The following is a 23,623-nucleotide window of genomic DNA, read 5'->3' on the forward strand; positions in this document are numbered from 1 at the left end:
TAGATTAAAGCTAGTCTTAGCGGTAGGGGTTTTGGAAACTAACAAGAAAAAAAAATATAATATCAGCCATAAATTTTAGAGCCAAAGGAGTTTGTCAGGTTTGCCCTTTAAAATCACAGTCCTATTTTATGACCTATATATATGATCTTTTTTCACTACAATACTTCTGCGTCCTTGGGCATTTTGACCTTTTACAAGAAGCAAAACAAGTGCTGCTATAAAAATAGATGGCAGTGTTTGGCACATACAGTGTTGGATGGCCAGGAGCTCAATGACACTGCATGTAAAAGAACCTTTAAGAAACTATGCACATTTATTGGCTGTCGTCCAGGGTTCTACTATGTACTGAAATTGAAGTTCATGCAGTTTATTTTTAGGGTTTGGCTCTAATGGGAATTGAAACCGCCACGTATGACAGCATTATTAGTACATCTATACGCTGAGCACTACAGACTTATTTCCTTTTTATTGTTGAGGACAAATATAGCTGATCATTTTATTATCAGATGGATACACCCAGACAGTATTTAAATGCATGTAGTTCACTCACATATACACTCTCAAATGCCTTCGGGTGCATGCTCTGTTGCATGTAAAGGCCTTATATCAGCAGAACCTGTGCTCTGTTCATCTATCAAACATACAGGCTGCATTAATGAAAGAGAGTGTTCATTATTTATCCCTGCCAGTGGAGAGGCCTCCATTACTGCCCCTATCTATCTCCCGACACCTACCTAACTGCCTACCTATCTTTTCCTTCCTTTCTGTCCACCAGTCCTCTTCTCTTCTTTCCAGTTGTCTTGCAGCAACACATCCACATACAGTATGTGGAGGCTTCAGCGTAACAGCACCCTACTAATCCAGTGTGCCGTTCTGCCAAAGCACAAAAAGAGAGTCTCAGCAGCTTTCATCTGGCTCCAAACCCTCATCCCAGCTCATAATAACTCCAAATACGCCAAGTGCTCACTCTCACTTCAGTTTACCAGCCTCCACTTTCTTTTTGGCTGCTTTTTCACCTCCTGAAAGATGGTGAGAGTTACAAAGATACTTTTGATCCTCCACATTTGAAAAAAAAAAATCATTCTCAAATTTCACAATACTGAGTGTCAGTTTCAGACAGTGTCAATCAAAAAGACTGCGGGAAAAAGATTGGGTTGAATCTTCATAATTTTTATTTTCTTCCCGTTTAGTTTCACGCGCATGCTTGTTTCAGAAACCTGAGGTTGTCGAGAAGATTCCTCGTCTCAGGATGATTCTCTCTCTCTCAGTTACTCATTTAAAGGATTCAGTCCTTGATTGATATCCTGCTTTTGGGCTGCAGAACAGAGGAGCAGAAAGGAGATGCGGGGGCATAACAAACAGACTAGAAAGGAGCAAATGAGATTACTCCCATGCTTTTCTGATGCTGATGTAAGGCCAGAACTTTGGTTTTTCAGGGGCCTTTATTTTGCAGTAATGTATACATGTTCTCATGCCCCTGTAGCCATTAGAGAGCGTATCAGCATTGAATAGTGATAAAAATCAGTTTATTGGTAAAAACCTGTGGCTTTGTTGGTAGACTGGGTTGTTCAAGAACCAGAAGGTTAGCGGTTTGATCACCAGAACATGCCACATGCTGACACTGAATAAACTGAATGCGATGCTGAACTTCCAGTGCTTGGTACTGGTGTGTGAATATGTGTGTTACTGCGTCAGTGAATAGGTAGATACGTCATTGTGACTGTAAAGCCCTTTGAGTGTCAATAGAAAGAAAACCACTTACCATTTTGATTGTTGTAGTTTGTTGTTGCTTCTCCACAGCATAAAAACACCTACATGATAGATAGACATGTGGAGCTATGTTACTATAGAGACAGCAAATAGTGTTGCCAGCGCACACTCTCTCCTCTTGCCCTGGGTCTCTTGTCATTGATTGTGTCACCATTATGGGCACTCAGTATAAAAGTATATTTCAATTACACAGAGGTCTTTTGTAGCAGTGATGGAGAGCAACATTAAATGTCAGCAGAGAGGCTGCTGGCTTTAGAGTCCACATTCGGTGCTGATTTATCCGCACCATTTGCTCGGAAGATAATCATTATCACTGTGACAAGCCACTTAGTCCAATCAAGATCATGTTCTGGTGTGCCTCCCTGTTGAAGTATGTAGCCATTAGCGCTTACTAAGACGAATATAGTTTGACAGCATTGCTCTGTACCAGCCTACAGACAAGGTTCATACCAAGCTGATTAGTCCCTTATTAAAAAAATGAAAATACTGTTTAAGCCTTGGATGTAAGTAACTATCCAGATTAGCCACCAACTTCATTGTGAATTTAAAAGTAAAATTGGTTTCTTTTCTTAAAGCGCGTATATATTCAGTATACCATCCACACCCACAGGTTTCTAGTGCAAAAGAAAACTACTCACACATGAGTGTACACAGCTTGCTTCTATGACAGAAGCCATTTTGTTGTGAAAACATTCAACTCCACACCACTAAGATGATGTGAATGACTATGTTGTTGTTACTCTGCTGTCCACCACCACATAATGCCCACCCACAGTTTGACTGGCCTAGCAGATTTTTGACAGAGCATGATCAGTTCCCAACAAGAGGGTCCCAGACCAACTCAGTTTCATGTCACTGTATGCTATCTTATGTATGTGTGGGTCTTTAAGCTGACGAAAAATACTGTTTACTTTTTGCCACATCTTTATATCAAATCAAATCGAATCGGACTGAAATCAAGCAGCATTTCTCTCTTGGGATCCTGTACAACAAATTAAAATGCAATATGCTCATTGCACATTTATCGCATTCATTCCTACCCACCCCCCATGCACAGACACACACCCGCACACACATCACTGAGACTCTAGGCACTGGCTGTATGAAAAATAAGCATAATAAATCCTGGAGGGGCCACCATCTTATTTTTGTGATTAAACTTTTTAATCCACTTAGTATGAAATTAAAACTCAGAAACAGTTTATCTAATTACACATGTGCTAATACCAGCATACTGTATAGCAGGGCTGGGCAATTACCGTAATTTCTACAGGGGGCCACATGAAAAATCTGAACTGTGTTGGAGGGCCAAACCAAATGATAACTTGAACATTATTCTGCTCAATATTAATTTTCTCCCATTGTAAAAAGCAGTAAATTTTATGTTATCAATTATATGTTGATAAGCTGCTACTGGTAATACTACTGGTAATCAGAAACATAAGAATATTCTGTAGATATTTATTTAAATTTATGAGTTTTGGTGTAGGTTGAAGATGAAAATGAAACACAATCAATGTATAGTTTTGGATAAAACGCATTGGAATGTTGGAAACTTTGTCCTCTGTGAAAAACTTTGGTGGACCAAGGAGGGACCATGTAGCTAACTCCCCTATGGACAATATTCAAGCTGCGCTTTCTAGAAAAAACGCTGCCATTACGGTAATGATGACGCACCACTGCTGTCGGCTGCAGGTTGGAGGGCAACGATCGCGGAGCCCCAGCAAGAGACAGTTGTTTGGAGGAATTTGTTGGTAAAAACAAAGTTAGTTATACCCTTGAGATGTCACAAAGGTCTTCCAGGCAAAAGCACAACTAACCAGTGTTCAGTCACAATGAATATTGTCAATAGCGCAAACCACTGTGACTTACAGTAATTCAAAATTTGACGGATGCCAGTGATCCGTTCCGGCTTTTGAGGGTTAATAGATGGCAAGAAGCTGTTTCAATCTTACTTTTTAAAGAATTAACGAACTAACATTGCCATTATGTAAATAATACATCATGGGCCGTAAAATGCCTGCTGTATAAGAACTAATGTGAGGGCAGAGCAAACAAGGTCTGGGAACCGCTTGGACCTGGCAATGTTACTTAGACATGTACCACCCACCTAGACCAGACCAGACACCCCCACCTCATAGCAACTCCTTGATGGCAGCAGACATCCTCAGCAGGATGCAACCTGACACAGACACACAAACTGTAGCTACAAACATAAAAAAGAAACCCCAAACACAACATTGCAGATTTTGTTCTTCATTCATTATGCATTTCTGGAACGATTTGGTAGTTTTAGAATTTGAACTGCAGGTTTCCAGTGCTGCACTGAGAGTTTAGTTGTTAGGGGAACCATTTCCTTACATTTGATTCACCCACTTGGATAGTGTTTTAGGCCACTTGTGTGCAGCTTATACATTTGTTTTATTTACACAGAGTTTAAAACACAGAGAAAAACTGCAGAGCTCTCTTGTGACCATGGTTACTTGTGCTGAACGATTCTCGGGGGTCTTGGGAATCTCACACAGAAACATTCATCGATTCCACTGTGGCGTTTGTACGACAATATTCATCCTCAGGATCTCTCCCACAGAATTCAGCCATGAAGTGTGTCACACTTACAGTGTGACTGACATTCCCCAGGCACTGACCTCTGAACTTTTTCAGTCTTAGATGTTCACAACCCAACAAAGTTTCATCAAACGCAAACATGATAAGACAAAATAAAGAGAAAAGCCTGAACGTGTTTGTACTACCAATTTGTGCTGGAAGTCTTGTTACCAGGCTACAGAAGGATTCTAATAAGGCTTGAAATCTCAGCATAAACATTTGTTTCTCTCAACAGTCTGCTTTTATAGGCTTTAGTGCCACACATGTCCTTGTCTGTAACTTTCCATAAAGTGAAGACCTAAATATTTACAGAGAGAGGATTTATGTCTTAAGACTGGGGCTGCAGTGTCCTTGGTTAGTCGCAGACTCGTGCATTCGGTCTCGCGTGATATCGATACTGAGAGATACTGTATACATTTGGGAACACTGTGACCTAAGTAACCTTTACCCTAAATAGGCAACTCCGTCTGAATGAACATTTGGAAAGGAGGAAGGAAAATTCCTCCGTGATGTGGGCTCTGTCAGTCACGAATGCATGCATCTCACATAGCACTCCCTTTTTCGTTTTAAACGATTTTCTGCGCACAGTTTTAAATCTGATAAATTTCAAATAAATGGCAAAAATGCAGAAACAACCTATACATGCAGAGTGAATAAAATGCTAACAAATAGTTTGAATATTTGTAGATGTCAGTGAGGACTTCCTGTGTTTTATACATCGGCGCCTTGGCTGTGATTCGCATTTTCATCTTGATACAAAATGCTCTCTATTAATAATTCTGTCCTCCTCTCCTCTGCTCTCAGGTTGTACCCCCGTCACGCCAGCGCCATGAACAACCTTGGCACTCTGACTCGCAGCACGGAGGAGGCTGAGCGCTATTACAGGAAAGCCCTGGACATCAACCCTCAGCATAACCGAGCTCTGTTTAACCTGGGAAACCTCCTCAAGTAAGAGGCACAAGCACTAAAGGGCTGTTGTAGAGAGGATATGCAGTGACAATATCTATTATTGATCACATAACACTAAAGCCTGACCTCTGACTTGGCCTTGGCCTTGACCTGTAACAGAAAACAAAGGCACTCATCACAGCTGGAATTGGTTTGGTTTGTTAAAAAAGAGATACATCTCTCAGTCCTCTAAACAGCTTCTAAAATTGGCATTATCTTCCAGCAGCAATACATAAATGAATCACTCCACACTCAAAAAAAAAAAGGTTTCTTGTGAGAAAGTTTTCTTGTGAGCTGCCATGTATGTGTAACTGCCTACAGCAGCAGTCCTGTGGAAAACGAATGCATGGAAATCTGGCTGTGAAGATTTTGCCAGCCCAAGGAAATCTTTAATTGGTCACTTATCTCTATACACAATATTGATTAAGGAGCTCTCAATGTGAACAGTGAATTAGGGGAACAGTAAAGATCGGTCCATTCGCAAACAAGCTAAAACAGCAATGATCCCTTCTTGTTTTTTTCCCATGCTGTGCAGATACACAGCTAGGAGCATGAAGGCGATGAGAAAATACAGTATACTGACACCCAAAGGTCATGGTAATCCAAAAAGGCTTTGAATAAAGGCAACTGGACTGTAGAATGTTCTTGGCTTGTAGAATTTTCTTGTAGAATTACATGCAGTTACTTGTTGCCTATTGTGTTGTGTATTCTCAGACAAACTCAGACAATTCCAGTATACCATCCTCATCCCTTTAAGGTTTCTAGTGCAAAATGAAAGTACTCACTCATGCAGCAAAAAGAAAAATAACCATTTAAATGATAATAACAGTAATAATAATCTTTCTTTTGTATGGCACCTTTCAAATCCACATTACAAAGGGCTTCACACAAGATTTGCAATTTTATCAGGCACATAAAACAAAATTAATACAAACAAAACAGAAAAACAACACAATACAATACTTCATTCAGATCTCCCTTAAAACCAACTTAGAACACTAATAAAACCCAGAAAGGCTCTCCAATAGAAGTATGTTTTAAGTAGAGATATAAACAGTGCACAGAGTCAGCTGACCTGATTTCCTCATGATAAACTCTCATCTGTAGACCTGTACTAGCCTGGCATAACCAGTCTTTCTCAATTGTTATCTAGGTCTGGCAGCTTAGCTGCCCTGATGAATGTCCGTTTATAAAATCTTAACCTGGAATGTCATCATATTTAAAATGTTTCAGAAAAAAAGTATGATCCTGAGGTGTTCTTAAAGACATCTAATTAAAGCTAGTCCTTCACCAAATGAACCTGAGAATAACTGTACCTAATTCAAAATGAGGTCAACGCAAACAGACCAAATGAAAAGATTAAATTACTGACTGGAAACTACCCTTATCAAAAGCAGCAACACATGCAAGTTTTACTGTCTTAACAGAACCAGTCTGCATCAAAAAGGATCTGGATTAATTCATAACCCCAGGTCCAGGACTTTTTCACTAGGCACTAAGCAGTCATGCTGTGCAAAAGAAAAAATTGTCAGTGCCTTCTCAAATGCGGTCGCTGGTGTAGGAAATTAAGTACATATTGAGTCTTTATTGACAATGATTCACTGCACTAATGATGCAGAGCACTGACATCAGAGTGTGTCAGTGTGGACATGACCTTGTGACGATGGTGCATTGGCATCCTTATTATCATCATCATCAGGAAGCTAGTGGAGCTAATCATGGCATGTCAGTATAGACGTGGACAGAACTGAGAGATGTTGAAACGTCGCCTGGGTACTCTGATAAAAATGAGCGGTCAGCTACGGAAATAGTGGCATTACTCATACTAGAGTCCAGCGCTGTTTGGCGTCAAGAATTATGAACTGTCACATTTACTAAATGAAAGTTGTCAATTTCCCTGACTCTTGACACCTTCATTGTAACTTGACTAGCTTTTTGTGTAATTATTACATTGTGAAGTTTTCTTGTTCATTTGTTTCTTTGTTTTGCAGTCAGACAGCCTGTACCGCCCCAAGCTCTGCTGGCTCTAACAGAAAATAACATCAATAACACAAGTTGAAATGAAGTCCAATTTATGGCTGAGCTCCATTACCGACTCTGTCTCATCATTTTAGCTGTGAAAACAAACATAGCTGCTGAACAATCGATTCACTGCTGCAAAGCCATGACAGCTCTGTGTGTGTCTGTATTTGTGGTTTGATTGTTTTTGTAGACTTGGATAAAGGATCTGTATAAACTTGTAAGATAATACAATGTGAAATAAAGAAGAGTGATATGTATAATATTATTGCGACAGATGATGATAATGATACTGATTGGAATGCATATTTCTGCTACTTATGATGAAGAATGACTATGAAAATAGTATGATAATTACACTATTACTGGTTATGTTCATGGTGATAATAAGAATGTAGTAATGGTGGCATTGTTGTTGTTGATGATGATGATGATGATGATGATGATGATGATGATAGCCTTTGCCTGAACTGGAAATAAATAGCCCACATGAAGGCTTTTGTTGCCAGGGAATGAGAACAAGAAACTGACTTTACATTAAACCCTGATGACCCCAGGGATTTTGTTCATTGGACTATGTAACTCTGAGCAACTGCCCAACAAGGGCAACTGGACCGTAGAGTTTCCTAAAGACATTTCACCACTCGTCCAAGTAGCTTCTTCCGTTCTAAAAAGACTTTAGGGTAATTGGTGTTTAAAAGGGAACATCTCACAGCACTGAACTGCATAAACTTAACTGCATACACTACATTAACTTATAATGTCCACTGCCCAAGAGCCACAAAAATATCTGAAGGTCTAGTGGCTAGGATTCACCCTAGTTCAATTTCCTGTTCATGGTAATGTCTATTAGACATGACCAAAAAATGCCATGAACAAAGAAATGTAATCTTCCTCAGATACCTTGGACATACAGTTCCTGAAGTGATGGTTGGAGTGGCTCCTGTCAAAGAGTTCAGTGCTCCTCCATATAGCTATTAGTGCCTATGAATGACCCTGTTAAATAGGGAACAGGTATTAGTCGGGGTCATAGGTCAAGCCACACACCAATGTGGTAGTTCTATCGATCAAGGTGCTGACCTTTAGTGGTCTTTCCCTGAGATTTTTTGTGGGGTAACATCATAGATGGTTTCTTCATGTGGAAGTGTTGTCTATAAACGTAGACCATAGGGCGGCCAGGTGGTTGACAATGTTATATGTGACGATAGGTCTAAGTGGGACTGGTTCCTTGTTTATTTTTGGGACGTTCAGAAATACACAGAGTAGCCAAAAGGTGTAAATTCACACGTCAACTGAACACTTTTCACTCCTTTGATCACCAGGACGGTCAAAAAATCCCAATTGTACAACTGCTTGCTACACGTCCTCATGTGATCAAGGAGTGTGCCATAAGAAAACTGTTTTTATGTCATACATTGGCCAGTAATCGAACCCAAGTCAACTGCTTGGTAACTCATTATATCATTATACAGTATTATATGATAGTGATGATGCTAATGCCTACAATTACTCTGTGTTCTAGGTCGAAAGGCAAGGAGAAAGAGGCCGAGGTCTTGCTGAAGGACTCCATACGTTTTGGTCCACATTTTGCTGATGCTTACTCCAGTTTGGCATCACTCTATGCTGAACAGGTAAAACAAAACAAAACAAAAAAAAAACAGTCACACATACAAAATGTAGCACATATTTCTACAGCATCTGGAGGCTTGTTATAATTCATCATACTTCAAATAACTTCAGAAACAAATTAGTGATGTGAATCACCATTAGAGAAGCGCTTCAGTTGCACATGCTCCAGCTTCCATTGTTCTTGTTAATTTCTGGTTTTAATCCTGGATTCATGTACTTCTTTGAAGTTAGCTTCCAATATGCAGTTCAGGGAAAAATAACTTAGAATTCATAGCAACACATTCTTTTGTCTCGGCGCATTCTCATTACGAGTGACGAGTGCGACACACAGTTTAGTTACAGTGAAGAGGTCTTTAACCCTGTTCTGTCATACCATCTCCTTCATTATACCTGTGTTCCTTCACAGAAACGCTTTGCTGAAGCCAATGAAGTATATTTAAAAGGTATAGAGAACTGTCCAGACAATTCTGACCTGCATAACAACTATGGAGTGTTTCTGGTGGACACAGGTGAGTTTAATCTGCCGGTGGTCATTAAGGGTAAACACAGGTTCCCATTAACACTGCAGTCTTCTACTGATTACATACACCAACCTTCCTAATATTGTGTAGGTCTCCGTTGTGCCTGCTAAACAGTTGTGACTCATCAGAGAATGGACATGAGTCTTCTGAGGATGTCCTGTGGTGTCTGGCAACACAATGTTGTTAGTGGGGGCCTTTGGGTCCTATGGGTTAAGTAGTTATGCCTGATCGGTGTATGTCTACATTAAGTAAAAGATCCAAACACTAGTTTTATATCAAGCTGATTAAGATCTGATGGTTCTTTGCTGGTGTACCTTAACTGGTTTTCTACCTGCTGGACAATTGATTTAATTTCCTTTCAGAACATTATAAAAATCAGATTGACCAGAGAATGTAAATGTGCTGGCTGCACAGATGTAAAATTTAGGTTAGAACCTCTCCATTAGCTATATTGTTTGGCAATTCTTCCCAACACATTGTGAAGCAACAGTATCATCTCCCATCACTATTTTAAGTATGCTGGAAGTTGCTTAAAAATGTCTTTTAAGATTAAAGGTGAGTCAGTGGTAGTTTCACCATTACAATAACACCAATATTGCCAATGCTGAGTTCAATGTGAGTTCTGCACAGTGATGCTTCCAACATTTTCACCAGCAACCAGGTTATAAAGGTCATCCTTCCTTTATTTCACTACTCTTCATAATACTTGTTTCCTTTATTTATTTCCTCCCTCGTTTCTTTCCTCCTTGTACTGTCCTGTCCTCCAGGAGAAGGGGAACTGGCAGCCGCCCACTACCAGCAAGCAGTACGACTCAAACCAGCACATTACGTTGCCATGGTGAATCTGGGCCGTCTGCTCCGATCATCCAATGAGAACAAAGAAGCTGAGACTTGGTACAAAAGGTAAGAAAATAGTACTCAAGGATGGCCTGGAGCAAAAGCACTTCTCAGCTGCATGATTATTGCTGTGCTGCAAAGTTTGACTATTGACCTCACCTTTTCAATTCAGTGTACATTAATCCTAATCTTACATCTTATATATATATATAAGTTCTATAGATAGATAGATAGATAGATATACTAAGCTGATAGTAACAGAACTTTGTTCCCAGTTGTTCTATCACAGGTGAGTTAGATTCTAGTTCAGCCTTCAGATTGGGGAATGATTCATTCAGGCAGGAGTGGATAACTGTAGGCTTTTTACAGAGCCTAATGATGTAGTCTGTAATACTGACTTTCAAATTTTGTTTCCATTGATTTTGGATCTTGTTTTGCTCTGAAAACTCAGGGATGAAATTGATATGCGAATGTTGGTTTTTCTTCTGTATCGTATTATTCACTGTGAGAGGAACACGTGACTCAGGTCTGTGGATTTCTGCAAATTTGTAATCTTCATGTTGAACAAGTGTTTGAAAAATTGCTTGTGCGGCTGCGTTCTGACAGATTTTGTTGGTTAACTAGCTTAGTGTCATACATACATCCCATCTGTTTTGTGCTTACTGCTCAAACAGTGTGTGTGAGGAGCTGGTGCAGGCAAAAATCAGTGCCCTGAGCCGGCATGTTCCTTACATCATGAACTTCATATGAACTTAAAAACTTCAGGTTGACAGTCATGATGTAGAAATCTATGTTATGTGGCATCTTTGTCATTAGGTTTTAGTTTGTATGCAGACAGACAGATGGGAAAGCTGCACGCACTAACAACCTCCACTCTCATGACTTTTTAACTCTGCAGGGCACTGCAGGTGACGAGGAAGGTGGACATCTTGACCCCCCTCGGAGCACTGTATTACAACACAGGTCGTTACGAGGAGGCTCTGCAGGTGTACAGAGAGGCCGCTGCCCTGCAGCCAGACAGTACAGACATCTGGCTGGCTCTGGTAAACACTTATTAAATGACTCATGGCATGCCAGGACAACTAGGGGAATATGTGTGTGTGAATTTCCCCACATTTGCAGCAGTTTGTCTTGTGTATTACACTCGCTCTGTATTTCTGTTCTAGGCTCAGGTTTTAGCCATGGCTGGTCGCACCAAAGAGGCGGAGAAGATGACCCTGGATATTATATCCAGAGAAAGCAGCTGTATTGAATGTTACCGCCTTCTGTCTGCCATCTACAGCAAGCGTGGCAACTACACAGAGGTTTGTTTTTCTGTCTCTCGGTTTTGACTTCCGTTGTGCGGATGTAAAATCTCACGCGGCAGGTTCAGACAATCACAGTCAGGATTTAGAAATTGTCAGCTGCTAGGGCCTTCCGCTATGACTGTTACCGTGGAAACAAATCACCTCTGCTTTACATCAGAGCAGTGGGCATTTGCGGGCGAGCACAAGCCCACTGTTCACCACACATCCACCCACTCTGTTCTGTACCATCATCTGCACATGTGCTTTACATTTTCCCTGTGTGCCAGTTTAATGGAAAATATAAATTGACTGTATAAATTGAAGTATTCATATTACAAGTCAGTATGATAAAATATCATCATACATGCTATTATCATCTGGATTTCCAGGGCTAATTTTGATTATGGTTTCATAGGACAAAGAAAGGAAACACAAAAAAAACACAGCCAGAAAGAGTTTGATTTGCACAGCCAGCTCTGGACAGGCCATGCAACACCCAGAAACACGCAGACATGTGTCTGCTTAATTCATCGGCATATTCAAGGATTGTAATTCCTCAGTTCTGTTGTGGTGTTTTCCAGTGTAGCAGTGATAGAGCTGATGGTGCAGTTTGACAGAAAGGCAGGAATAAATTATTCTGTCTGCTAAGCTCTGTTCTAAATCAGCTCAGCTGCTTAGTCTTGTCCTCCACTCATCCTCCTCTTTTCCATAGGACTCCTCGTTAAATGTAGCAGGTAGTGAACGTGCTTTTTTTTTGCGGAGCCTGCTTTGAATCCTCCGAACCAGCAGTGACACTCAGCATTCCAGTCAGAAAACACACACAAAAACCAAGACATCCGTGTCTATCCATCTTCAGTGTTTGTGTGTGTCTGTGCCAGGCTCTGGATGCTCTGGACAGGGCCCTGCAGCAGAATCCCAGTGATCTGACAGTGAGAGCCGAGCTGCATTTCTCCAAAGGAAACCAGCTTAGAGAGATGAACCAGCTGGACAGAGCCTTCGAGGTACTACCACTCTCTCTTATATTGACTCACTTTTCCCATGTCTTGCTCACCTTTTCCTCCAGTAAGCAATATAGATTTCCTATAGCAGCTTATCAGAACTGCATCTCTCTGACTGATTCTGGAAAAAAAGAAATGTTTGCGAACCACAGCGCATGCAGTTTGATACAACGGGTAACAATTTAGACAAGATGCTCACATCAGAGAAATTATAAATCAGCAACAAAACTGCCTAACTGATACAAAATAACACAGTAGATGATGCAGCATCCCACCAGCAAGTCTACTGATAAAAGCCAGGAGCTTAGGAGCAAGGCAATCTGATGGCATGAAACAATAGAGCAAGGTAATTATCTACCTTCCAGAGCAGTAGACACCACCATTATGTTCAGATGAAGAGGGAAGATAATTGCATCCACAGTAGATATTACATTGCCATAACAGTAGGCAGAAATAAGTGGTTAATTCATGTCGGGTTAACTTCCTATCCCTCATCTATTTTTGAAATTACTTCCCAACATACTGTACGTAAAAATGTTCGTCACACTTAAATGTTTCAGACCAACAAACAAATTAAATTTTACTAGTCATGCAAGTAAACACAAATGTAGATTTTAAACATAACTTGCATGACAAGGCTGTGGAGGAATTTTGGCCCACTCATTTTTAAGGTCATGTCACAGCATCTCAATAGTATTCAAGTCATAACTTTGACTAGGCCACTCCAAACTCTTCATTTTGCCATTCAGCCATTCAGTGGTGTGTTGTGGATCATTGTCCTGCTGCAGAACCCAAGTTTGCCTCATTTTGAGGTCACAAACAGATGGCCCGACATTCAGGATTTTTTTGATAGAAAGCAGAATTTATTGTTCCATTTATCACTGCAAGTCTTCTAGGTCCTGAAGCAGCAAAACAATCCCAAACCATCACACTACCACCACCTCATTTTACTGTTGGTATGATCTTGGTTCTGATTGTTGGTTCTTTTTCTGAAATGCAGTGTTACTTTTACATCACATGTAATAGGACACACACATTCCAAAAAGTTAAACTTTTGTCTCATCGGTCCACAGAGTATTTTCCCAAAAGTGGGATCATCAAGATGTTTTAAGCCAAAACTGACACAACCTTTTATATTATTTTTGCTCAGAAGTGGTTCTCTGCTATGCAGGTAATTTTTGCCCAGTCTCTTTCTTATTATGGAGTCATGAACACTGACGTTAACTGAGTCAACTGGTCTGCAGTTCTTTGGATGGTGTTGTGGGGTCTTTTGTGACTTCTTGGATTAGTTGTCACTGCGCTCTTGGGGTAATTTTGGTCGGTCGGCCACTCATGGGAGGGTTCACCACTGTTCCATGTTTTCACCATTTGTGGTGTCCCAAAGCTTTAGAAATGACATTATAACCCAAGAAGACACGAAGGGCTTAGGGCACTCTGGAGACTTCAAAATAGTTCTTTCTTGAGGCGCTCGACGGGTGAAGTGAAATTTTCTCCTTTTTGGCTTTAACCTTTTCCAGACTGATAGATCTCGATTATTTTCTTTCTCACTTGAATCTCGGTGAATCTCAGCATAATGTCAAGCTTTTGAGAGTCTTTTAGTCTATTTCACTTTGTCAGGCAGGTCCTATTGAAGTGATTTCTCGATTGAGAACAGGTGGGGCAGTAATCAGGTCTGGCTGTGGCGAGAGACATTGAACTACTGAACAAACCACAGTTATGTTTTAACAGGAGAGGAAATATTTTTTTGACACTGGCCAATTGGATTTCATTTAAATTCAATTTAAAAAATGAATTTTATGTTTATTTGTGTTATCCTTGTCTTATATTTAAATTGTTTACACAAGCAAATTTATCCAGTAACAACTGTAAATTTTGCCAGAGATGAAAGACACTTGGGTGTTCCAATCATCAGACTAGAGTGTGTTTAACAGCTGTATTACAATTAGTCAGTGGGCCTTGTTTATGGAAGTTATGCTTAAACCACAAAAATTAAGCATCACAGTGCTGCATCCTTTTTACATATAGCTGTACAAAATGACAGTGTCTATCACTCTTCTCATCGCTCTGATCAACAAAGCTTGGAAGCCAGACCAAAGTCCCCGCCCACAAATATTTCGAGACGAGACATTGGTCTGAAGTCTGGTCTGATTATAATCAAGCAAAGATCTGCGGTGCCAAATGCCAAATTGTTAAGGCAGAATTTATGCAGTGATAAACAGAAAAATTACAGCGATGTAGTAATCCACATCATCTGATCACAGTGGAATTGAATTTGTCTACAACAACATCACAACTGATGTAGCGATATATTTTTCCCTGTAGTGGTTTAAATGTGCCCCATGATGAAATCCAAATGTCACCAGACTCATATTCTGATATAATTGAGTCTGTAGATGCCAGGCCTCTGCCAACATATGACATCAAGACAGATGACTGGCAGAATTAGAGACTCATAGAATTTTCCTATTTAGCTTATTCTCCTTCCTCTCCTCCTCCTCCTCCTCCTTTTGGCTGTTCCCTTCCATCTCACCCTATCCTCTGTATCCTCTTTTCTAACACCAACTACCTTCATGTCCTTCACTACATCCAGAAACCTCCTCCTTGGTCTTCCTCTAGACCTTCCGCCTGGCAGCGCTAACCTCAGCATCCTTTGACCAATATATTCACTCTCCCTTCTCTGAACATGTCTAAACCATCCGAGCCTCTTTAACTTTGTCTCAGCTGTCCCTCAGCTCTGCTACATCCAGTTCTTCTTCCTTTGTTTTCCTCAAAGCCACTGTCTCTAAGCCATGTGCTGGTCTCACTACTGTCCTGTAAACCTTTCATTTTTCCCGCTACTCTTTTTTTTACACCTGACACCTTTCTCCACCCATTCCATCATGCTTGTTCACCTCATTTCCAAAGTGATCCTAAGTACCTTAAGTCCTTGCACCTTCCTACTCAGGTCCCTGTCGTTCACACACATGTAGCCGGTCTTGCTTCGGCTAACCTTCATAATTTTCTTATTTTGTTACATTTGAAAAAATCTACATCAACCAAAAACAAATAGACAAAATCAGGTCAGGTTTCTAAATATGTTCCCCCCTTAGACCCGGGGTTTGCCGGTTTCCTGAGAAAGTGTTTTCAACTGCAACATCCCCTCTGTTTTGTTAATACAACTGAAATTTCAGACTGACTGAAAAGAGTGAAAAGAAAAGTGAGGAGCATTTACAGTCCCAGCTTATTAGTGCAATCGTGGTCAGCCAGGACTGTGTCAGCCAGCTGGCTTACACTGTCACTGTGGGAGTTAGCGACCACACAGATCTTCTGGCGTACGCTGAATAACTTGTCCCAGGCTCACGTATCAGATTTTATCTAAGGAAGTTTCTGGAAGGCACTCCCATTGACTTCCTGAGAACAGGGCTTGAGAAGCAAAGAGGCAAACAACTCCGAGTACTCCGTTGGAAACACTGATGGAGTGGAAACAAGACAGACAGAGCCAAAGAGGTCATCCCAGGTTACTGGAGCTTTAAAGAGAGCCATGTTTGTGCAGGGAACCCGTCTTATTAATTGATGCAGATAAGGGTTTGATGTGTTACTTCACAGACTCAGGGGGAGGACAGCAAACACGGCAAGGCAAGCAGCCTGAGAAAGTGTTTGAAGTCTGATTTTAAACTGCTTGATGTTAGGGCTTTTATGTCGGTTTTTGTGTCAAGTGTGTCAGAGGACAGGTGCAAACCGCTCTGCTTTAGTATGTGCAAATAATATGCATACATAAAAAAACAGTCATTTTCTTCTTCTCATTGTTGCTTGTTAGCAATTTGCAAATGTTTTACTGCAAATGTTTTATCACTTAAATTAAGTGTTAATTCATAACAGCAAAATGCACTTTACATGTGCAAATATCTGATAGTAGACGTCTCCAGAATGCTGCTGGGTTTTAACGACACAGGCAGCAGCATGTGACATTGCTGTGACACTGCTGGTGGCAGAGGGGCTGCTTTGATTTTCATCTGAGTGAGTTTCACCACCGTGGTTTGTGGAGTTTGCTTGGAATGACAAAACAGTTAGTGATCAGCAGGCTTGTGTCCTCTCAACTGTCCTCAGCTGTCCTCTCTAATGCCCTTGCATAGTAATGTCAAGACCTCACAGTGCCACAGTGGCCTCTCTCAATGCCAGATCTGAATCCAACAGAAAATCCGTAGGGTGTGATAGATTAGGAACTGATAGCACGAAAGTGCAGCAGACAAACCTGCAGAAGTGATGTATCTCAAATGAATCTATGAAAGCCAGGCCTGACCCAGTGTAAGTATGGTTCCTTATAAAATGAACGGTTTGTGTAAACTCTAAATAGTTGGAGATTTACCAACCATGTAGATCTGACAGATTCATATTTTTGAGAACTTAGCATTGGTTATGCTTTTTGCTATAATATTTATATATATAGTGTTGTTTGACTAATATTGATATTTCAAACACAAATCCCATATTACTCTATTTTAACGCCATGTAACGTAATATTTTATGTTTTATATATATATTGATTTACTTTGGTGATACAATCAAAAGCGCTGGCATGTAAAGGCTTAAGGCTTCTGAAATGATCAAACATTTAAAGCAACAATCAGTATACAGTTTCACTGATATATCCATATTCGATCTTAACCCTACCCTGCTCCAATTTAAAAGAAGGAAGGAGCTCCGGAGCCACTTCTGTGCATGAACAGCACTGAGCGCTAGTTTCCACTATCAGTGAGTTAGTCAGCAGTCTGTCTTCGAACCTATTCCAGAAAGCACTGAAAACAAGAATAGAACATTAAGTTAGACTATCTTGCATATTTCTACAACACTGCTCTGGTTGTGACTTTGACTGACTGACAAAAACGTATTCTAAATGTGCTTTGATAAGCATACCATAGGAGTGCAAAGCAGACAGGTGGATCTTTTAAGTTGAAACACCCGTACCATCCTTCAGAATAATGAGGATAGGGGAAGGCGGCGGGCTGCTCTCTTGTCTGGAGGAGAAAATGAGACAAACCCAATGACATTTAAGGAACAGGCTCAATTGGCTTGAGGGCAGAAAAATCATAGGCTTGGCAGGGTGATATAAGAAAGGAACGGAAGAGTGTTTGACAGCCAGAGAGAGAAGATGTGACTGAGAGCACTGAAATGGAAAAGCAGGTGAAAAACAGGAATTTTGAACAATAGGAAAAGTGAAAGGTCTTCCTTTCTGTTCACCAAAACTTCATTAATAATACAATTACATCAGTTTTTTCAATGTAGACATGCTTATCATCATTGTGTTAGGATCAGGCCTACTGACTATTTAATTTGCTATGACGTATCTGTGGGAAAACTCTCATTAGCACAACATAAACCTCATCATCCACCGGCAACTACTCTGTAAACAAAGATTTCCCATGAAACTGACCCATGTTGGTGGAGACGAGCTAAAAACTGTGCCATGCCTTTCCTTTGGCAGACATACTGCCCACCACCTGACAGTATAGTTGCCATGCACTGGCGTACATTTCAGTGAAATATCACTGGGAAGGACTTAAGTAATATAGATATATATTATCTATAGTAATAAAGATATAAATACCTTGGAAGCTAATCATCATCTGAAGTCCAGTTTGCCGTGCAATCAGTCAGTACTGTTCATCTTAAAGGCTGATAGAGACATTTTAAACTACTCATTGACCATAATGAAATCCGTTAGATCCAGCTCAGGATGTTTGTATGTAGCTGGGTTATATTCAGTGTGTGATTGCAACATCGTCATCAGTCTTAAGATCACTTTTATTCACTGTGTGTTTCTCTCTCCTGCTAGAGCTACAAGCTGGCTGTCGAACTCAAACCTGACCAGTCTCAGGCCTGGATGAACATGGGGGGGATTCAGCACATCAAGGTAGCAAGCAACAGTGAAAAGTAACCATGTCCAAGTCCAGTCCTTCTACACCTGAGCAGTAGTTTTCCATAACTTATGGATCTTGTTATTCTGGACCCTTAAAGGATTCTCTAACATAAGAAATCAGAGACCTTTGTTGTAATACCAAGTTGAGAAGGAAACTGGTTGCAACTTTCAGAGTTCTCTAGTCCAGTTCACTACAACTAATGTGGAGTGTACACTCTTTCTGTTCAAGTTGACCTCATAATGCAAAACATGTTGGTCATAGGGTCTCCTTACTTCCTTAGAATTTGAAAAGCTCTGATAACTGATGCATCAATGTCACACAGTTTGATTTGTTGCAGTTATCAGAGGTTTAATGACAGAACACAGCACTGGCAGGTAGGTTAAGTGAAACTCACCCTTTGTTAAATATGTATGATGTGTTTTTGCCTGCACAGGGAGACTATGCAGCTGCTAGGATGTACTACCAGCGTGCCCTGCTTCTGAGTCCTGGTTCCAAACTTCTCAAAGAAAACCTTGCTAAGCTGGACCGTCTGGAGAGGAGACTGACAGGGGGCGCTTAGACCACAGCGATCCTACTGACACAGCACCGTCCCGGTCACAGAGCGGGGCACTGTTCAGCCCAGACACCAGCAGCTAAACTGCTGGATAAAACCAGCCTGTGCCCGTGTGGAACTTAGAAGAATTGCACGTTGTTCAGACTCGAACCTGGTGTGCTGGAGGCTAAGAGACTGATCAAGCCAAGGTCCAGAAGCCTTTCCTGTGGCAAGCAGAAAGGAAAGGCTGGTTGAAGAGCACTGGAAGCTCCATGCATTGGCCTGTCTGCATCAGCTTTACTTCAACATACAGTTTGATTGTTTTGTCATTTAAATTCTTGTGAAGTTATTTCCTTTATGGCACTTAATTATAGACTATAATTCAGTCTTCTGCTCTGCCTTTGAGAATTATTCATGTACAGTACTTACATTAGTGCAGCGCTTAACAAATATTACTTTAATGGAGGGAAGGAGCATTGGAGTTCTTTCTTGGTCTTTTGATCCAGTATGTACATTAAAATGATCTAAGCTCAGAGGTCCATTTACTAACTTTGGGGAGTTTCCAGTCACATCTCAGGACTCGGAACCAAAGTCACATGACCTCATGCAAGACCCTCTTAGAACTGTGACTCGAGCACGATTCTAAGCTCGCCCTTCATTTTAATTTATGTGAAGAAATCCTACCCACAGATTGGAGCAGAGTTTCAGTAGCAATCAAGGAACATTGCTGAATGAGACTCAATTCAAGGCCTAAAGCAGGAGGTTAATATGCTTTAATTATTAGTTTTCTGTAAATCTAAAAAGTTACATAAGAGATTACATTTCAACCTGTGAAACAAATGTGATGTGTGCATTAATGTACAGTAGCACATTTCACTGTATGTGTGCTACTCCAAACCTACAGCTAGGTTGTGATCACATTACAGTGTTAGAGAGGGCACCTTAATAAAGAGATTGCATTTGGTCTTTTAGCATAGCACTGATTGAGTCAGTAAATTATCTCATCTACATCTGACCCATTAGCAGTTCATATAATCTACCACTTGTAACATTTGTTATTTGCACATCACCATAGAGCGAGAGGCCTGCTTACCTCAATATTTACTGAATGCACTGAAAAAACAGACCAATATACCAAACCAGATGAGATGGCTGTTGATGTCCAGTAATGTCACCAGCAAACACCCCTTACACCCTCACAGCTATTTCTTTGTGTCTCATGGAAGCTGAGACAAAAAGTGGGACATTTAAATTCATCATAACAAAGACCAGATTGACAGATGACAGATGACACTAGACCACTGGTCTAGTGTCTTTTTTCTTTGTTCAAGCAATTCCTCTTCATCTTCTTCTTGGTCTTCCTCAGTTGTTCCTCTCATAGACTGTATATAAAGATGGCCTCAAATGTGAACCCAAAGCAAGTAGAGCTCCCCTTGGTGTCTGGCTGCAGTATTGGTCAAAAGCTCCGCCCACTTCATGTTAGTGGATGGGACTTGGGCCAAAGTAAAACACTAAAATATTAAAAAATATTTAAAGGACAGTTTCTGTCACGTCCAAGTGTCAAAGTGTCCGGAACGTGACATAATGGTGACCACCAGTTGCCATGCCAACCACTCCATAAAGCGGTCCCATGGGACTGTAAGAGTTGTAAAAAGCAATTTTTAAAAATAAGGACAGTGTGTAATCTAACATTTCTTTGTAACTGGTGGTTCCTCGTGGTTTCACCATCAGACCGTGCTGTGCAGACTCTGGCTCCAAAGTTGCAGGATGGTGCCTCCCATTGGCCAGTGCAAGGAAGTAGGAACACAGCTTCCATATTTATATACAGTCTATGGTTCACATGAAAGGCCTGCTTAATCCAGATTCCTTCCAATGCTTGATACTCATGGGAAGCTTCAGTATGGGCTTGATAGTGGTTTGTACTACAAAACACATACTTTTTCTCTTGCTCTGCAGTTACACTGATAACATTGATTTAAGTGTACGTGTAGTTTGGGCATGCTTTTGTGTCATTTAACAGCATATTGATGTAGCCCAGTGTCACTGACCATACATTTAATGTGGTTTTAGACCCAGAATTCAGTGAATGAATAAATCCAAATCAAGGAAGCATTAACAGGTTCCAAATTAGGTAGTTTGGATGATAAATTATAATAGTCATCAAATTTGACCGTCTTTGATCTGATACCAGCATTATGAATTTTAAACCACATGGTGAACACCTGAACGAGCTCCATTTGCTGAAGGCGACTATGCAGTTGAAAAGCTACTAAGTGGACCTTTGAGTTTATTTTATAGTGTAACACTAGGGAAATGAGGGAACAATATTAATTTAATGGAATACTGTAATCAGTGAATACAACAGAGGCTGCTTTTATAAAGCTCTGAGATTATCCGACTTGTTAAAAATGTAATTAGATATCAGCTGCTTCCTCTTGAGACAAACCATGTTCACCTGACCTCCATTCCCAGATGTGGCTACGGTGTTCAGCCTGATGCCACAAGCCTTCTGCTAGTTCAATAAGCTAGTGTGTCTGCTCCGGCATGGAGCTGAAACCTGTGGCTTTCTTGTACCATAACCTCTGAAAGTTGCCATTTGATTTCTCATTGTGGTTTTGTTGAAAGTGCTGTTGACTGTGAATGAATTTTTGTTGTGGAATGACAATGGGATGGAAATGAAGTGACGTAGTGCGAGGACTGGCTCGCACAAAGAAAATAAAGTTTATGTTTTATTAAACAGTTTTTGGATTTGTTGTTTTATTATATATATATATATATATATAAATTCTCCTTATTTAATTTGTTGCGTGATTACTTTTCCAGTTGTGTATTGGGGATTCACTTGTCATTCTAACCCATAAAAGGTACAGATAACTGGCCTCCTGTAAGAACCATGCATGCACAGATTTGATTCCAATTAGTCCTTATGCCAGATTTCTAGATTTTTAGATTATTCCACATTTGTTTTGTGGCATTCATTAATAACAGCATACTTTTTTGTTTTTTCTAAGGTAAGAGCAAAACCTAAGAGTAACCTCAACCATGTTAATGAAAGTACACACAAAAGCCCACTTTTGCTGTCATCAGTGAAGCTGAAAAGGCAGTTTCAGTTATCAAAGCACAAAAGAAAAACACTCTACAATCATTCAGTAACTTAATAAATTAAACTTAATAAATTATGCTCAATATGATATCCCTGTATGTCCTCTTTTTGAGACCTAAAATGCTTATTAACATCAGTTTTTATTCATTTTCAGGTTAAACTGTTTTTCTTCTATTTCTTCCATCTACATCATTAATTGCACTGTGATGTGGCCATGCTTTGCGCTTGACTGGACGTTGACGCATTTGCGCACTGTTTACAATAAATATGGCACTAGAGTTCAAAAAATAAACTTCCTACCTCTGTAAAATAAACTATTATTTTCTTCTAGTTGCTTTTAGTTGCCAACCTTACCTGTCCTATAGCAGTGGCTTGTGGTTAGCACTGGTGGTCAGAACCCATTCCATGAATCCCTATGGATGACTTTCTTATTTTCATATTTTTGCTTTGAGATTCTATTCAATTAAATTTTATTTATATAGCATCAATAACAATACAAATTATGTCAAGACACTTTATAAAAAGCATCATAACCATCGGTGGCAAGGAAAATCTCCCTTTTAACAGGAAGAAACATTGAGCAGAACCCAGCTCACATGGAGGGACCCATCTGCTGAAGGCCAGCCGGGTAGAGACAGAGAAATGGTACAGACATAGGAGAAAACAAGGACAATGGTACTGCATGTAGCCCAGTACATTTGTTGTTACGTTTCTTCATCTGTTACATCAAGAGCTGCAGGCTACTGGTAACCGACTCCTTTTACTGTGTCATGCTGTCTCAGGCTGAGTGAGCATAACATCAGGTCATGGTTGCTTACAGAACAATGAAAACAGAACGATTATTGCCTGACACTTCTGTTGAAACAACATTTTTCATTTTTTCAGTTTAATTTCTGTCCCTAGAATGTGAGCTGTAGCATTATATCTAATTTTGAGGAAATTGGATTTCGGTAAACAATCAAATTATAAATGCAGCGTCAGCAGTGAGTACAGACGCTGGCATTTGTTGCTGTTCTGTGGTTTGTGTAGCAGTGTTCAACATGTTCAGTTTAATCAAGCATCTAGGTTGTTGTGTATCAAAGCTGGGGACCAAAAATTGGTCTGGCAGAGTCCAAACTTACCCATGGGATGAATTTGCGAACTGGGAAAAGTAGCTGCTATTCCTAATTTGTCCACTAGGGGTTAGGGTCAGGGCACAACACAACACACTGAGTCCCAGAACTAAACAGCAGATGGCAACAACGCACTGAAATCGCACTTACTTTTCCTAAAGAAGTTTCAGGTTGTTTATAAAATGTTTTGTAAAGGGACAGTTCATTGAACATCAACGTTTTCATAAGGTTCTTCATCTTATTTTGTACTAAAATAAATGCGTAGGACCAAGGTGCATGATTAAAGCCGTGGTGATATCAAAGTGCAGGACAGCCTGCATACTTACAAGAGTCAGCCACGGGCGGTGTGCTGGGCAGGGAGTCA

General features: G+C 40.3%; 1 protein-coding gene across 1 annotated transcript in view; it reads left to right on the forward strand.

Annotated features, from left to right (window-relative positions):
• tmtc1 (transmembrane O-mannosyltransferase targeting cadherins 1) overlaps nucleotides 1–21,781 on the forward strand; it is a 110,297-nt gene extending 88,516 nt beyond the window's left edge. Inside the window, exons 11-19 of the mRNA XM_047575489.1 lie at nucleotides 5,182–5,325; nucleotides 8,867–8,975; nucleotides 9,380–9,482; nucleotides 10,262–10,397; nucleotides 11,230–11,374; nucleotides 11,498–11,635; nucleotides 12,496–12,618; nucleotides 18,428–18,505; nucleotides 18,946–21,781. Coding sequence (XP_047431445.1) covers nucleotides 5,182–5,325; nucleotides 8,867–8,975; nucleotides 9,380–9,482; nucleotides 10,262–10,397; nucleotides 11,230–11,374; nucleotides 11,498–11,635; nucleotides 12,496–12,618; nucleotides 18,428–18,505; nucleotides 18,946–19,071 — 1,102 coding nt within the window. The 3' untranslated portion in view covers nucleotides 19,072–21,781. The remainder of the gene's footprint in view (nucleotides 1–5,181; nucleotides 5,326–8,866; nucleotides 8,976–9,379; nucleotides 9,483–10,261; nucleotides 10,398–11,229; nucleotides 11,375–11,497; nucleotides 11,636–12,495; nucleotides 12,619–18,427; nucleotides 18,506–18,945) is intronic.
• Nucleotides 21,782–23,623: the final 1,842 nt, after the last annotated feature.

This window comes from Mugil cephalus, chromosome 22, assembly GCF_022458985.1.
Source record: "Mugil cephalus isolate CIBA_MC_2020 chromosome 22, CIBA_Mcephalus_1.1, whole genome shotgun sequence".
NCBI classification, from domain to species: domain Eukaryota; kingdom Metazoa; phylum Chordata; class Actinopteri; order Mugiliformes; family Mugilidae; genus Mugil; species Mugil cephalus.